At 47.6% G+C, this 12,294-nt stretch overlaps 1 protein-coding gene across 1 annotated transcript in view; it reads left to right on the top strand.

Moving 5' to 3' along the window:
- The window catches only part of LOC147097669 (G protein-coupled receptor 54-like), a 55,980-nt gene that overhangs the window by 20,330 nt on the left and 23,356 nt on the right, over nucleotides 1-12,294 (top strand). The window contains exons 2-4 of the mRNA XM_085971666.1: nucleotides 2,407-2,531; nucleotides 9,984-10,119; nucleotides 11,157-11,395. Coding sequence (XP_085827792.1) covers nucleotides 2,407-2,531; nucleotides 9,984-10,119; nucleotides 11,157-11,395 — 500 coding nt within the window. The remainder of the gene's footprint in view (nucleotides 1-2,406; nucleotides 2,532-9,983; nucleotides 10,120-11,156; nucleotides 11,396-12,294) is intronic.

Genomic DNA, 12,294 nt, shown 5'->3' on the forward strand with positions numbered 1-12,294 from the left:
CAAGATCCCACAAATGGCAATGGTAATGAGATGAACAACCGTTTATCTGTTTTGAAGTTGCTCGAGGGATGAATGTTGGGCTGGACAATGGGCAAGTTCACTATTCCTCTTCAGAAAAGTGCCATTTGCCTCCAGATGACTCCTCGGTTTAATTTTTCATCATTATCCTTTTCCTTTTTAAAAAATTTATTTATTTGTTCATGGGATGTGGGCGTCGCTGGCAAGGCCAGCATTTATTGCCCATCCCTAATTGCCCCGGAGAAGGCAGTGGTGAGCCGCCTTCTTGAACCGCTGCAGTCCGTGTGGTGAAGATACGCCCACAGTGCTGACTTTGTTGTAGTGGTCTGGTACAACTGAGTGGCTTGCTGGGCCATTTCAGAGGGGTAGTTAAGAGTTAACCACATTGCTGTGGGTCTGGAGTCACATATACGAATTAGGAGCTGGAGTAGGCCACTCGGCCCCTCGAGCCTGCTCCGCCATTCAATAAGATCACGGCTGATCCGATTACTCCACATTCCCGCCTACCCCCGATAACCTTTCACCCCCTTGCTCACCAAGAATCTATCTACCTCTGCCTTAAAAATATTCAAAGACTCTGCTTCCACCGCCCTCTGAGGAAGAGAGTTCCAAAGACTCACGACCCTCTGTGAGAATAAAATTCTCCTCATCTCTGCCTTAAATGGGCGACCCCTTATTTTTAAACAGTGACCCCTAGTTCTAGATCCTCCCACAAGAGGAAACATCCTCTCCACATCCACCCTGTCCAGACCCCTCAGGATCTTATATGTTTCAATCAAGTCACCTCTTACTCTTCTAAACTCCAGCAGATACAAGCCTAGCCTGTCCAACCTTTCCTCATAAGACAACCCGCCCATTCCAGGTATTAGTCTAGTAAACCTTCTCTGAACTGCTTCCAACGCATTTACATCCTTCCTTAAATAAGGAGACCAATACTGTACACAGTACTCCAGATGTGGTCTCACCAATGCCCTGTATAACTGAAGCATAACCTCCCTAACTTTTGTATTCAATTCCCCTCGCAATAAACAAATAACATTCTATTAGCTTTACTAATTAGTTGCTGTGCCTGCAAACTAACCTTTTGCAATTCATGTATTTGGACACCCAGATCCCTCTGCATCTCAGACCATTTAGATAATATCGGCCAGACCGGGTAAGGACAGTAGATTTCCTTCCACTACAGGACGTTAGTGATTCAGATGGTTTTTTTTTTTCAACAAGCCAGTAGTTTCATGGTCACCATTACTGATAGTAGCTTTTTTTTTAAATCCCAGATTTATTTAATTAACTGAATTTATACTCCCCCCTCCCCCCAGCTGCTGTGGTGGGATTTGAACTCAGATTATTAGTTCAGGCCTCTGGATTACTAGTTGAGTAATATAACCACTATGCCACTGTACCCCTATACTGGTCACTCTTCATGTGAGGTAATACTGCCTCTCCGTCCAAATGTGGCCATTCGCCAGTGTGAACTGGTTCATCGTGTCCCTCTCACTGTCAGTTGGGACGATGGATTATGGGTCGATTCCCCCATTCATAGTGTCATTGGGCAAAACACCATGAAGTAGAACATCCTCACAAAATGCCTGCTGCCGGGCTCCACCTTCCATAGAAACATAGAAGATAGGAGCAGGAGTAGGCCATTCGGCCCCTCGAGCCTGTTCCGCCATTTAATGAGATCATGGCTGATCATCCAAATTCAGTACCCTGTCCCTGCTTTCTCCCCATACCCCTTGATTCCTTTAGCCTTAAGAAACATATCTAACTCCTTCTTGAATATATTTAATAAGTTGGCCTCAACTGCCTTCTAAACTCCAGCGGATACAAGCCCAGCCTGTCCACAGGTTCACCACTCTCTGGGTGAAGAAATTCCTCCTCATCTCTGTCCTAAATGGCTTACCCCTTATCCTTAGACTGTGACCCCTGGTTCTGGACTCCCCCGCCATCGGGAACATCCTTCCTGCATCTAGTCTGTCTAGTCCTGTTAGAATTTTATAAGTTTCAATGAGATCCCCTCTCATTCTTCTAAACTCCAGCGAGTATAAGCCCAATCGACCCAATCTCTCCTCGTACGTCATTCCTGTCATCCCAGGTATCAGTCTTTGAGATCCCCTGATATGCTCTCCTCCTTCCAGATAAGAGAAATGAGTTCTTGAATTCGCGCCAGCAATTCTAAGTTATAAAAGGGCGGAAAACAGGCGAGAGCCACAGGTCGCAGATTCCTCTCACACCATCTTACACCCATGAGAAGGGACCAAGCTTGTTCCCTCCTTCTTCTCCCTGTGTTGCCTGTTTCTAGAAACCATTTAGGAGGCTGCATTTCCCAAAGCTCCGAGGACTAAGTAACTCTTCTCTCTTTTTTTTTCTCTTTCTATATCTTTTCAGCTAATCTGGCAACAACAGACATTATATTCCTGGTGTGCTGTGTGCCATTTACCGCCACTCTTTACCCACTGCCCAGCTGGATCTTTGGAGACTTCATGTGCAAGTTTGTCAACTACTTACAGCAGGTAACGAGCGGGCAAGGGGACCTCGTCAGGTTGACCCGTTTGTGCTGGTTTGGGATCGGTCTGTGCTGATCTGTAGGATGGATTCGGCCGCATGACCATGGGGGGTGCTTTTGGATTGGAGTAGGGATGTGATGGGACAGCGCAGGAACTTAACTGGGATGAGCTTGTGAGTTTCAGACCTAATAGAGCTTTTGAAGAGGATGAGAGGTTTTGATAGAGTAAATAAGGAAAAAAAAATCCATCTGGCGAGTGGGTCAATAACTAGGTTCAAGGACATTGGAACAAGATCTAGAGGATAGATGAGGAGAATTTTTTTCACTCAGAGATTTCATTGGCACCCCATCCACCACCTTAAATATTCACTCCCTCCACCACCGGTGCACCGTGGCTGCAGTGTGTACCATCTACAAGATGCACTGCAGCAACTCGCCAAGGCTTCTTCGGCAGCACCTCCCAAACCCGCGACCTCTTCCACCTAGAAGGACAAGGGCAGCAGGCGCATGGGAACACCACCACCTCCAAGTTCCCCTCCAAGTCACACACCATCCTGACTTGGAAATATATCGGCCGTTCCTTCATTGTCGTTGGGTCAAAATCCTGGAATTCCCTCCCAAACAACACTGTGGGAGTACCTTCACCACATAGACTGCAGCGGTTCAAGAAGGCGGCTCACCACCACCTTCTCAAGGGCAACTAGGGATGGGCAATAAATGCTGGCTTTGCCAGCGATGCCCAGATTCCATAAGCGAATAAAAAAAAAGTACGATAGCAAAATGCTGCGGAAATCCAAAATAACAACAGAAAATGCTGGAAAAACTCAGCAGGCCAGGCAACATCCATGGAGAGAAAATAGAGTCAACGTTTCAGGTCAAACCCTTTGTCAAGACTGGAAAAGCACAGGAAATGAAATAGATTAAAAGGCCAGGCTGGGAGAGAACAAAAGAGAAGTGAAGAGACATTAAGAGGTATTCAAAACGAGACGAGATGGTGGTAGGACTAGTGGAGACAAAAGACGGCTCTAGATTAGGTGTGAAATGCACTGGCAGAATGAGAGACAGCTGCCATGTGGGAGAGAGAAAAAGGGGGGGGAAAGGCCAAAACAAAGGTGTGGATAAAAAAGAAGTAAAAATGTAATGGGGGCCGAGGTTATGATCTGAAATTGTTGAACTCTATGTTGAGTCCAGAGGGCTGTAAAGTGCCTAATCGGAAGATGAGGTGCTGTTCCTCGAGCTTACACTGAGCTTCCGTGGAACAATGCAAGAGGCCGAGTACGGTGAGGTCTGAGTGGGAATGGGGCGGTGAATTAAAGAGACAGGCGACCGGAAGCTCGGGGTCCTCCTTATGGACTGAACGGAGGTGTTCCGCAAAGCAGTCACCCAATCTGCGTTTGGTCTCCCCCCAAAAAAAGTAGCCTTGGCAAGTTGGTGCAGGGAGAAATGTGTAGCTGAATCACTATGTGTGACAGACAAGTATCAGGAGAGCTACAATTGGCCTCAAGCCTCTGAATTAGAGAGGAGAGAACCAGTCCGGGTTCCAGTTCCTGATCGCTGTCCAGTAATCCTTGCTGGAAAGGGAGCATGCGCGGGCATCAGGTGAGGACCTAGTAGAGCCTGGCTACCATTTCCCCTGGGGTGTTAAGTCCGTGAATGATTTAGACATGGACTAGCAGGAGAGAAACAAACAGAACTTTACTGGTGAAAGGCATAAATGAATCTAAACAACAGAGGCTCTCTAGCGCCTTTTATACAGGGGTGGTCACTGCCGGTACTGCAGCCTGAGACCAGTTATTCTCTTAAAGGTACATACACAACAATTCCTCCCCTTTTGGATAAACAGTACATAACATTCATTTAACAACTAATGATAACGAATTACAATCACAATTACTGTTGCTAGATACATTGGTTAAGTTTAAGCAATTATAAGTTCAGTCTTTGAGGAGGCTTCCTAATTCTGTCTGGATAACGCCTCTTTGGAGTATCAGGTTCTTCTGGCAATGTTGAGTCGGAATCAATGTCGTTGTTTGGTTCATCTGCTTCCAATATTACCGGTTCTGCGGTAGCTGCAATTGGAACGTCGATTTCATTACCAGGTGTATCAGATCATGGTGTGGAGTTGACATTTTCCAGTGACTCTAGAATCTGGTCAGCATGGCATCTTACAATGCTCTCCCCAACGTCCACGGTATACATGAGAGGTCCTTGTCGTGTACAAATCGTTCCTGGCTGCCATTTCTCAGTGCGGTAGTCCCGGGCCAAAACTGGTTGACCTATCTTAAAACTCCTGGTCGGCCTTTCATTCATATTCTGAAACTGCCTGTTCTCCACATCTCTTCGGACGTTTGGCTTAACCAAATCCAAGCGGCATCGTAGTCTTCGATTGAAGAACATCATGGCTGGAGTTTGGTTGGTAACCGCATGTGTCGCATTCCGGTAGGCAAACAAGAAGTTGTCCACCTTGTGTTGTAGGGGTATATCTTCATTACACATTGCCTTGATAGCCTTCTTGAATGTTTGGACAAACCTCTCGGCCAATCCATTAGTGGCTGGATGATATGGGGCAGATGTGTAATGCTTAACACCATTGTTCTTTAAGAACCTCCGGAACTCTTCAGACACAAACTGTGGTCCATTGTCAGAGCAAATCTGTTCAGGCAGCCCATTCCTGGCGAATATGGTTCGTAAAACTGCGATAGTTTTTTCCGTGGTGGTTGAGGACATTTTTATTACCTCTGGCCACTTTGAATGTGCATCCACCGCAATTAAAAACATCGAGTCCATGAAGGGACCAGCAAAATCAATGTGCACCCTTTGCCATGGAGATGAGGGCCACTCCCATGGATGCAGAGGAGCTTGTGGTGGGGCGTTTTGGACCTTCTGGCATCCTGCACAGCTCTTGGTCATCTCTTCGATTTCTCTATCGATTCCCGGCCACCACACAAACGCTCTGGCTAAGCTCTTCATTTTTACCCCACCCAGATGACCCTCATGAAGCTCATTGAGCACTCTATCCGTCAACTTAGGTGGAATTACTACTCTGGATCCACACATCAAGGTTCCTCTGCACACTGACAGCTGTTCTCTTCTTGACGAAAACGCTGGCAGCAGTGGTTCGCCATGTGCTGGCCATCCCTTCACCGTTAAATCATAGACCCGTGATAGTGTTGGGTCATTCCGTGTTTCCTTTTCTATGTTTGCATTCGTCACAGGGAGACATTCGACTATGGTCGAGTGGAATAACTCCATTGGATCCACTGCAAGGTCTTCATCTTCCGCCGTCGGCAACGGTAGACGTGACAATCCATCAGCATTTCCATGCTGTTTAGTTCCCCTGTACTCGATGTCATATTGGTGTGCCCCTAGGAAAAGGGACCATCTCTGCAGCCGTTGTGCTGTCATTATCGGTACGCCCTTCTGAGGGTTGAAAATGGAGACAAGAGGTTGATGATCGGTTAGTAGAGTAAATTTTTGACCGTGCAGATAGTGATTGAACTTCTTCACCCCCCACACTAGGCTGAGGACCTCTCTGTCAATCTGGGCGTAGTTACGCTCGGCAGAAGTTAACGAGCGTGACGCAAAAGCTATCGACCTCTCCAAACCATCAAGGAATTTATGTGACAGTACCGCCCCAATGCCGTAGGGAGATGCATCACACGCCAGCCTGATTGGCAGTGCTGGGTTGTAGTGAGCCAATACTTCCTTCGAAGTGATTAAGTCCTTACTCTTCTGAAAAGCACGTTTACAATCATCGCTCCATTTCCATGCTACCCCCGTTCGTAGCAGGGCGTTCAGTGGATGCAGAATTGTCGACAAATTCGGCAAAAACTTATGATAGTAATTCACCAACCCAAGGAATGACCTCAGTTGCGACACATTTTCAGGCGCTGGGGCCTTAACAACCGCTTCAATTTTGTCAGGGGACTTACGTAACCCCTCTTCATCAATCACGTGGCCACAATACGATATCTGTTTCTTAAAAAATTCGCACTTGGGGCGGTTGGCTCGCAGCCCATGTTCCCATAGTCTAGTGAGCACCTGTTCTAGGTTGTTAAGGTGTTCACTGTCATCTTCACCTGTTACAAGGATGTCGTCCAAGTAACACTGAGTCCCCGGAATCCCTTGCAGGACTTGTTCCATCGCTCTTTGCCATATCGCCAGAGCCGATGCTACTCCGAATACCAATCGATGATACTGGTAAAGACCTTTGTGAGTGTTTATCGTGAGATACTTCCTAGAGGACTCTTCAACCTCCATCTGCAAATATGCTTGTGCTAGGTCAATTTTTGTAAAACGTTTCCCTCCAGACAGTGAGGCGAAGATGTCTTCTATCCTTGGAAGAGGATATTGTACTGTGTGAAGGACAGGGTTCACCGTCACCTTGAAATCCCCACAGATGCGAATCTTCCTTGGCTCTCCGGACTTATTGCTTAACGTTTTCTTCATGACAGGAACGATGGGTGTCGCCCACTCGCTCCAGTCGACCTTAGACAACACGCCCGCCTTCTCCAGATTCTCCAGCTCTGCCTCGACAGCTGGACAAATTGCATATGGTACCGGTCTCGCTTTGAAAAACTTGGGAACTGCATTCTCTTCTATTTTTAACGAGGCGGTTACGCCTTTAAGCGTGCCCAGTTCTTGTTGAAATACCTCTTTGGCGTTAGCTAAGATTGTTGACAATCGTCCAGGAGTGACGTCTTCATCTTTTTTACTGTCCACCGTCATTGCATGAATGGAATGCCAATCTAAGTTTATCTTCCTGATCCATTCCTGTCCCAATAACGGTGGTCCACCATTTGGCAGTATGTAGAGATACAATTTCCGTATTTTCTTGCCATTGTATTCGACAGGCACCCTTATTTTTCCTCTGGGGTATACTTTTTGCCCCGTATACGTCGTCAAGACGATGGATGTCTCTCTCAAGGGTATGTGTGAAAATAGCCGCTCATAGTCTCGTTGATTCATGACGGTTAGCGCTGATCCTGTATCCAATTCCATTTTAACTTGGGACCCTGCTATCGTGAGGGTGACCCAAATGGTTCGGTGATCCTCTTTTGCGATTACATTGTGAAGTTTGAGACAGCTTAATCTCCTGTTCTCGGATTCACTATCGCTCATCTGGTCTTCGGAACTACTGTCCGTCATCTTTTGTACTTTCTTGTACGGTTCCTTAGTAGCCTTTTTGTTGTCGCTGGTCTTCTTCCCAGACCTACAAACTCGTGCAATGTGTCCAATCTTCCCGCATTGTCTGCATATTTTGTCTTTGGACCAGCAGTCCTTCTGGTCATGGTTAGTTCTGCCGCAGCGATAACATTTTGCAAATCCCCGTGTCATTTCGTGGGTGCTGTATTCCTGTGGTTTTTGTTGAATTTCTGCAGCTCCCCTGGCTGCTGCTTCATACGATACTGCCACACTGAAAGCCTTATCTAGCGTCAGCTCTTTTTCTGCGAGTAACTTCTTCTGTGTTCCTTCACTCAGGAGTCCACAGACAAATTTGTCCCGTAGGGTATCTGCCAGTCCTGCTCCGAACTGGTAGTGCTTTGAAAGCTTGCGTAGTTCCGTAAGATACTCAGCATTGCTCTCATCTTTGTGCTGAGTTCTCCTGTGGAATTTAAATCTTTCTGCTATCAACAGCGGTGCAGGGTTTAAGTGCTCCTGTAGAACAGCAACAATTTCATTAAAACTCTTCGCCTTCGGTTTGGCTGGAGTAATCAGATCCCACAATAGGCCGTACGTTCTAGCGCCCATTACGTTTAGCAATATTGATGCCTTTTTCCCCTCCGCTATTTCATTTGCCTCGAAATATACCTCGACTCTTTCCACATACGTGGTCCAGTCCTCTAATGTATTATCAAAAGCAGTGATACAGCCAGTCTTCGGCATCTTGCAAATCTAAAATGGCGTCTCCCGCGCTTTGCCTTCTTCCCCGGTTTAACAACATGGCGCCTCCCGCGCTTTGTCTTCTTCCCCGCTGTTGTTAGCGCTGCTTTCCACGGTTTCCTGCACGTTAAATATTCATTCGTTTTCTTTTATTATCTTTCCGTCGTGGAGCGGACCCTCTGGAACACTTCCCTCCCTCTTCTGAGGTCCGAACGCTGCCCAGCTTTGAAACACCGGCCGCGCCCTGTGTGCTCCACCCTCTCTCTCTCTCTTTGCTTCCCGACTCGCTGCCCGGCCCCGTTGAAAGGCCACCCGATCGAGCTTCAGCCCGCCGCAGCCCAGGAAGGATCAGAGCACTACCTGCCACCAGCCCGATTAGCTGGGAAACCACGGACCGAGGAACCCAGCCTGGCTCTGAAAAGTCGCTCCTGCAAAGCCTTGAACCCGATGATTGACGGTCAACGCCCGTTTCTCGAGTTTCAATGGCCTCTATTTTTTTTTTTTTTTCTGGCTCCGACCTTCAACAACGTCGTCGGAGCTGCTGCTGAGTTGCAGGTAAGTTCGTTTCCTTACTCGTCGCCAGTGTTAAGTCCGTGAATGATTTAGACACGGACTAGCAGGAGAGAAACAAACAGAACTTTACTGGTGAAAGGCATAAACGAATCTAAACAACAGAGGCTCTCTAGCGCCTTTTATACAGGGGTGGTCACTGCCGGTACTGCAGCCTGAGACCAGTTATTCTCTTAAAGGTACATACACAACACGGGGCAAGGGTGAAATATTACCGACACTCCTGGTCAAGGCTCATGCAAGAATTGTGGTGAGGTATTGGAGGGCAGCTGTCACCGGGGATCAGTACCAGGCGAGGAGGGGAGAATAACTCCGGGGAAACAAAAGAGAATCACCATCGTGGAAACATGAAGCACTCTGAGTGCAAATCAATTCTCACCCAAAACTAGCCATCTATGATAGAGCTGCTGAGAGCTGAATGTTGGTCGTTCATCAAGGGGCTTAGAGGGTTAAATAATGAGGACAAGTTGCATAAACTTGGCTGGTGTTGCCTTGAGTATAGGAGATTGAGGGGTGATTTGATCAAGGAGTTTAAAATGTTAAAAGGATTCGATCGGGTAGATACAGAGAAACTAATGCCTCTGGTGAAGGAATCAAGACCGAGGGGGACACAATCTTAAAATTAGAGCTAGGCCGTTGAGGAGGGAAATCAAGAAGCACTTTTTCACACAAAGGGCAGTAGAAACCTGGAACTCTCTCCCCCAGAAGGCTGTGGAGGCTGGGGGACAATTGGAGCTTTCAAGACTGAGATTGCTGGATTTTTGCTGGGTAAGGGTATCAAGGGAAAGGGAGCAAAGGTGGGAAAATGGAGTCGTGGAACAGATCAGCCATGATCTAATTGAATGGTGGAGCAGGCCCGAGGGGCTGAATGGCCTCTTTCCTGTTCCTTAGGAGAGGAGGGATGAGGGGATGGTGTATTATGGACGGCACATGCAATGGTGCAAAAGTCAGGACAGTTTTAACAACTGATGTGTGTTTCCCTTCATTTTTCTCTTTCTCTCTCCAGGTCACCGTCCAGGCAACTTGTATAACGCTAACCGCTATGAGCATGGATCGTTGCTACGCGACCGTCTACCCGCTCCGGTCACTTCGCCGCCGCACGCCCAGGCTGGCAATGGCGGTCAGCGTGGCCATCTGGATCGGTGAGTGTGACAGACAAGCAAAGGCAGAAGAGGGGGCAAAAATAACTCCAACAAATGCTGTAAATACACAGCAAGTCCATCAGTGTCAGGCCAGAGACAAGACAAGTTAACATTTCGGGTGGAGACCCTTCGCCAGAACTGGAGAGGGAAGATAGATAACTCCTTTTATAGGACTGTCCAAAAATAAAAAGGATGGGTAGAACCATGGGTAACCAGGTGGTTTTATATGGACTGAATACTGGAACGTGACTGCTAATGGGGTGGTGGCCATTTTGTGGCAGCCATTTTTGTGGTGGCCATTTTGTGGCAGCCATTTTTGTGGCAGCCATTTTGTGGCAGCCATTTTTGTGGCAACAATGTCTCACAGACAGCAATGAGGTGACTGAGCAGATGATTTTAATTTTATTTGGCAGACGCAGCCTCAGTTTAACAGCGCATCGGAGCAACGACCACATGCTTTTATAAAGCACCTTTAACATAGAAAAAATGCCCCAAGGTGCTTCACCGAAGGTAGAAAATGAACATCGAGCCAAGGAAGGGTTGACCAAAAGCTTGGCCTCTGAGGTGTGTTTTAAGGAGGGGCTGGAGGGAGATGCAGAGAGGGAGAGGTTGAGGGAGGGGAATTCCAGAGTGTGGGGCCTAGGCAGCTGAAGGCATGGCCGCCAACGGCGGAGCGAATGTCACGTATCTCCTCCTGACAGTCACACCACTTAATCGCCGCAAGTTTACGGTTTTTATTTGAGATCACAGGATTACTGGAACTCTCCAGAGCAGTCTAGGTAAATCCGGGGATTAAATTGGAAGATTCATATCATAGACTCACCTCACGGGCCTAAAAGAAATACAGCTTCCTCCTGCTTCTTCTTTGGTTATTTTTATCCTGAATTGTAATCCTTTCACCTCTCTTCTCCCTTATCTTGTGCAAACATAATGGAGACCAGTCCAAATAACACCTTTCCATTAATTTCCTTCCCTTTACCCTGTTCTCTCTGTTCCTTACCTTCTACATTCTTTTGCTCTTTTATTTCCCTTTGCAGGTTCCTTCATTCTGTCCGTCCCCATGGCCATGTACCACAGGATAGCGAGGGGCTACTGGTATGGACTGCAGACTTACTGCATTGAGGCCTTCCCCACAGAATCCCAGCAGAAAGCCTTCATCGTGTACACGTTTCTGGCTGTCTACCTTCTGCCCGTGGTCACCATCTGCGTGTGCTACACGATCATGCTGAAGCAAGTGGGACGGCCCATGGTCGAGCCCATTGACAACAACTATCAGGTAAAGAAAGTAAGAATTTCCATTTATATAGCGCCGTTCACATCCTTACAGCCAGTGAAGTACTTTTTTTGGAGTGTAGAATGTAAGAAATGCGGCAGCCAATTTACACAGAGCAGGATCCCACAAACAGCAATGTAATAATAAACAGATTCACAGTTTCCAAGACTGTCACTGACCTCACCTCCTCTGGAGATCTTCCCTCCATGGCTGTCAACCTCATAGTCCCCCAACCCCGCACAGCCCGCTTCTACCTCCTTCCCCAGATCCACAAACAGGGCTGCCCTGGTAGACCCATCGTTTCAGCCTGTTCTTGCCCCACGGAACTGATTCTTCCTAGCTCTTCCTATCTATTTTTTCTCCCCTTATCCAGTCTCTTCCCACCTACATCCGTGACTTTTCCGACGCCCTCCGCCACTTTAACAGTTTCCAGTTTCCTGGCCCCAACCGTCTCCTTTTCACCATGGACGTCCAATCCCTCTACAACTCCATCCCCCACCAGGAGGGCCTGAGGGCGCTCTGCTTCTTCCTTGAACAGAGGCCCGACCAGTCCCCATCCACCACCACCCTCCTCCACCTGGCTGAACTTGTTCTCACATTGAACAACTTCTGCTTTGACTCCACTCACTTCCTCCAAATGAAAGGTATTGCTATGGGTACCTGCATGGGTCCTAGCTATGCCTGCCTGTTCGTGGGATATGTGGAACATTCTTTGTTCCAGTCCTACTCGGGTCCCCTCCCTCCTCACCTCTTTTTCCGGTACATCAATGACTGTATTGGTGCCGTTTCCTGCTCTCGCCCTGAACTAGAAAATTTAATTCAATTTGCTTCCAATTTCCACCCTTCCCTCACCTTCACATGGCCCATCTCCGATTCTTTCCTTCCCTTCCTCGACTTCTCTG

This window comes from Somniosus microcephalus, chromosome 31 (assembly GCF_052327205.1).
Source record: "Somniosus microcephalus isolate GS21.2 chromosome 31, FLI_Smic_1.0, whole genome shotgun sequence".
Lineage (NCBI taxonomy): Eukaryota > Metazoa > Chordata > Chondrichthyes > Squaliformes > Somniosidae > Somniosus > Somniosus microcephalus.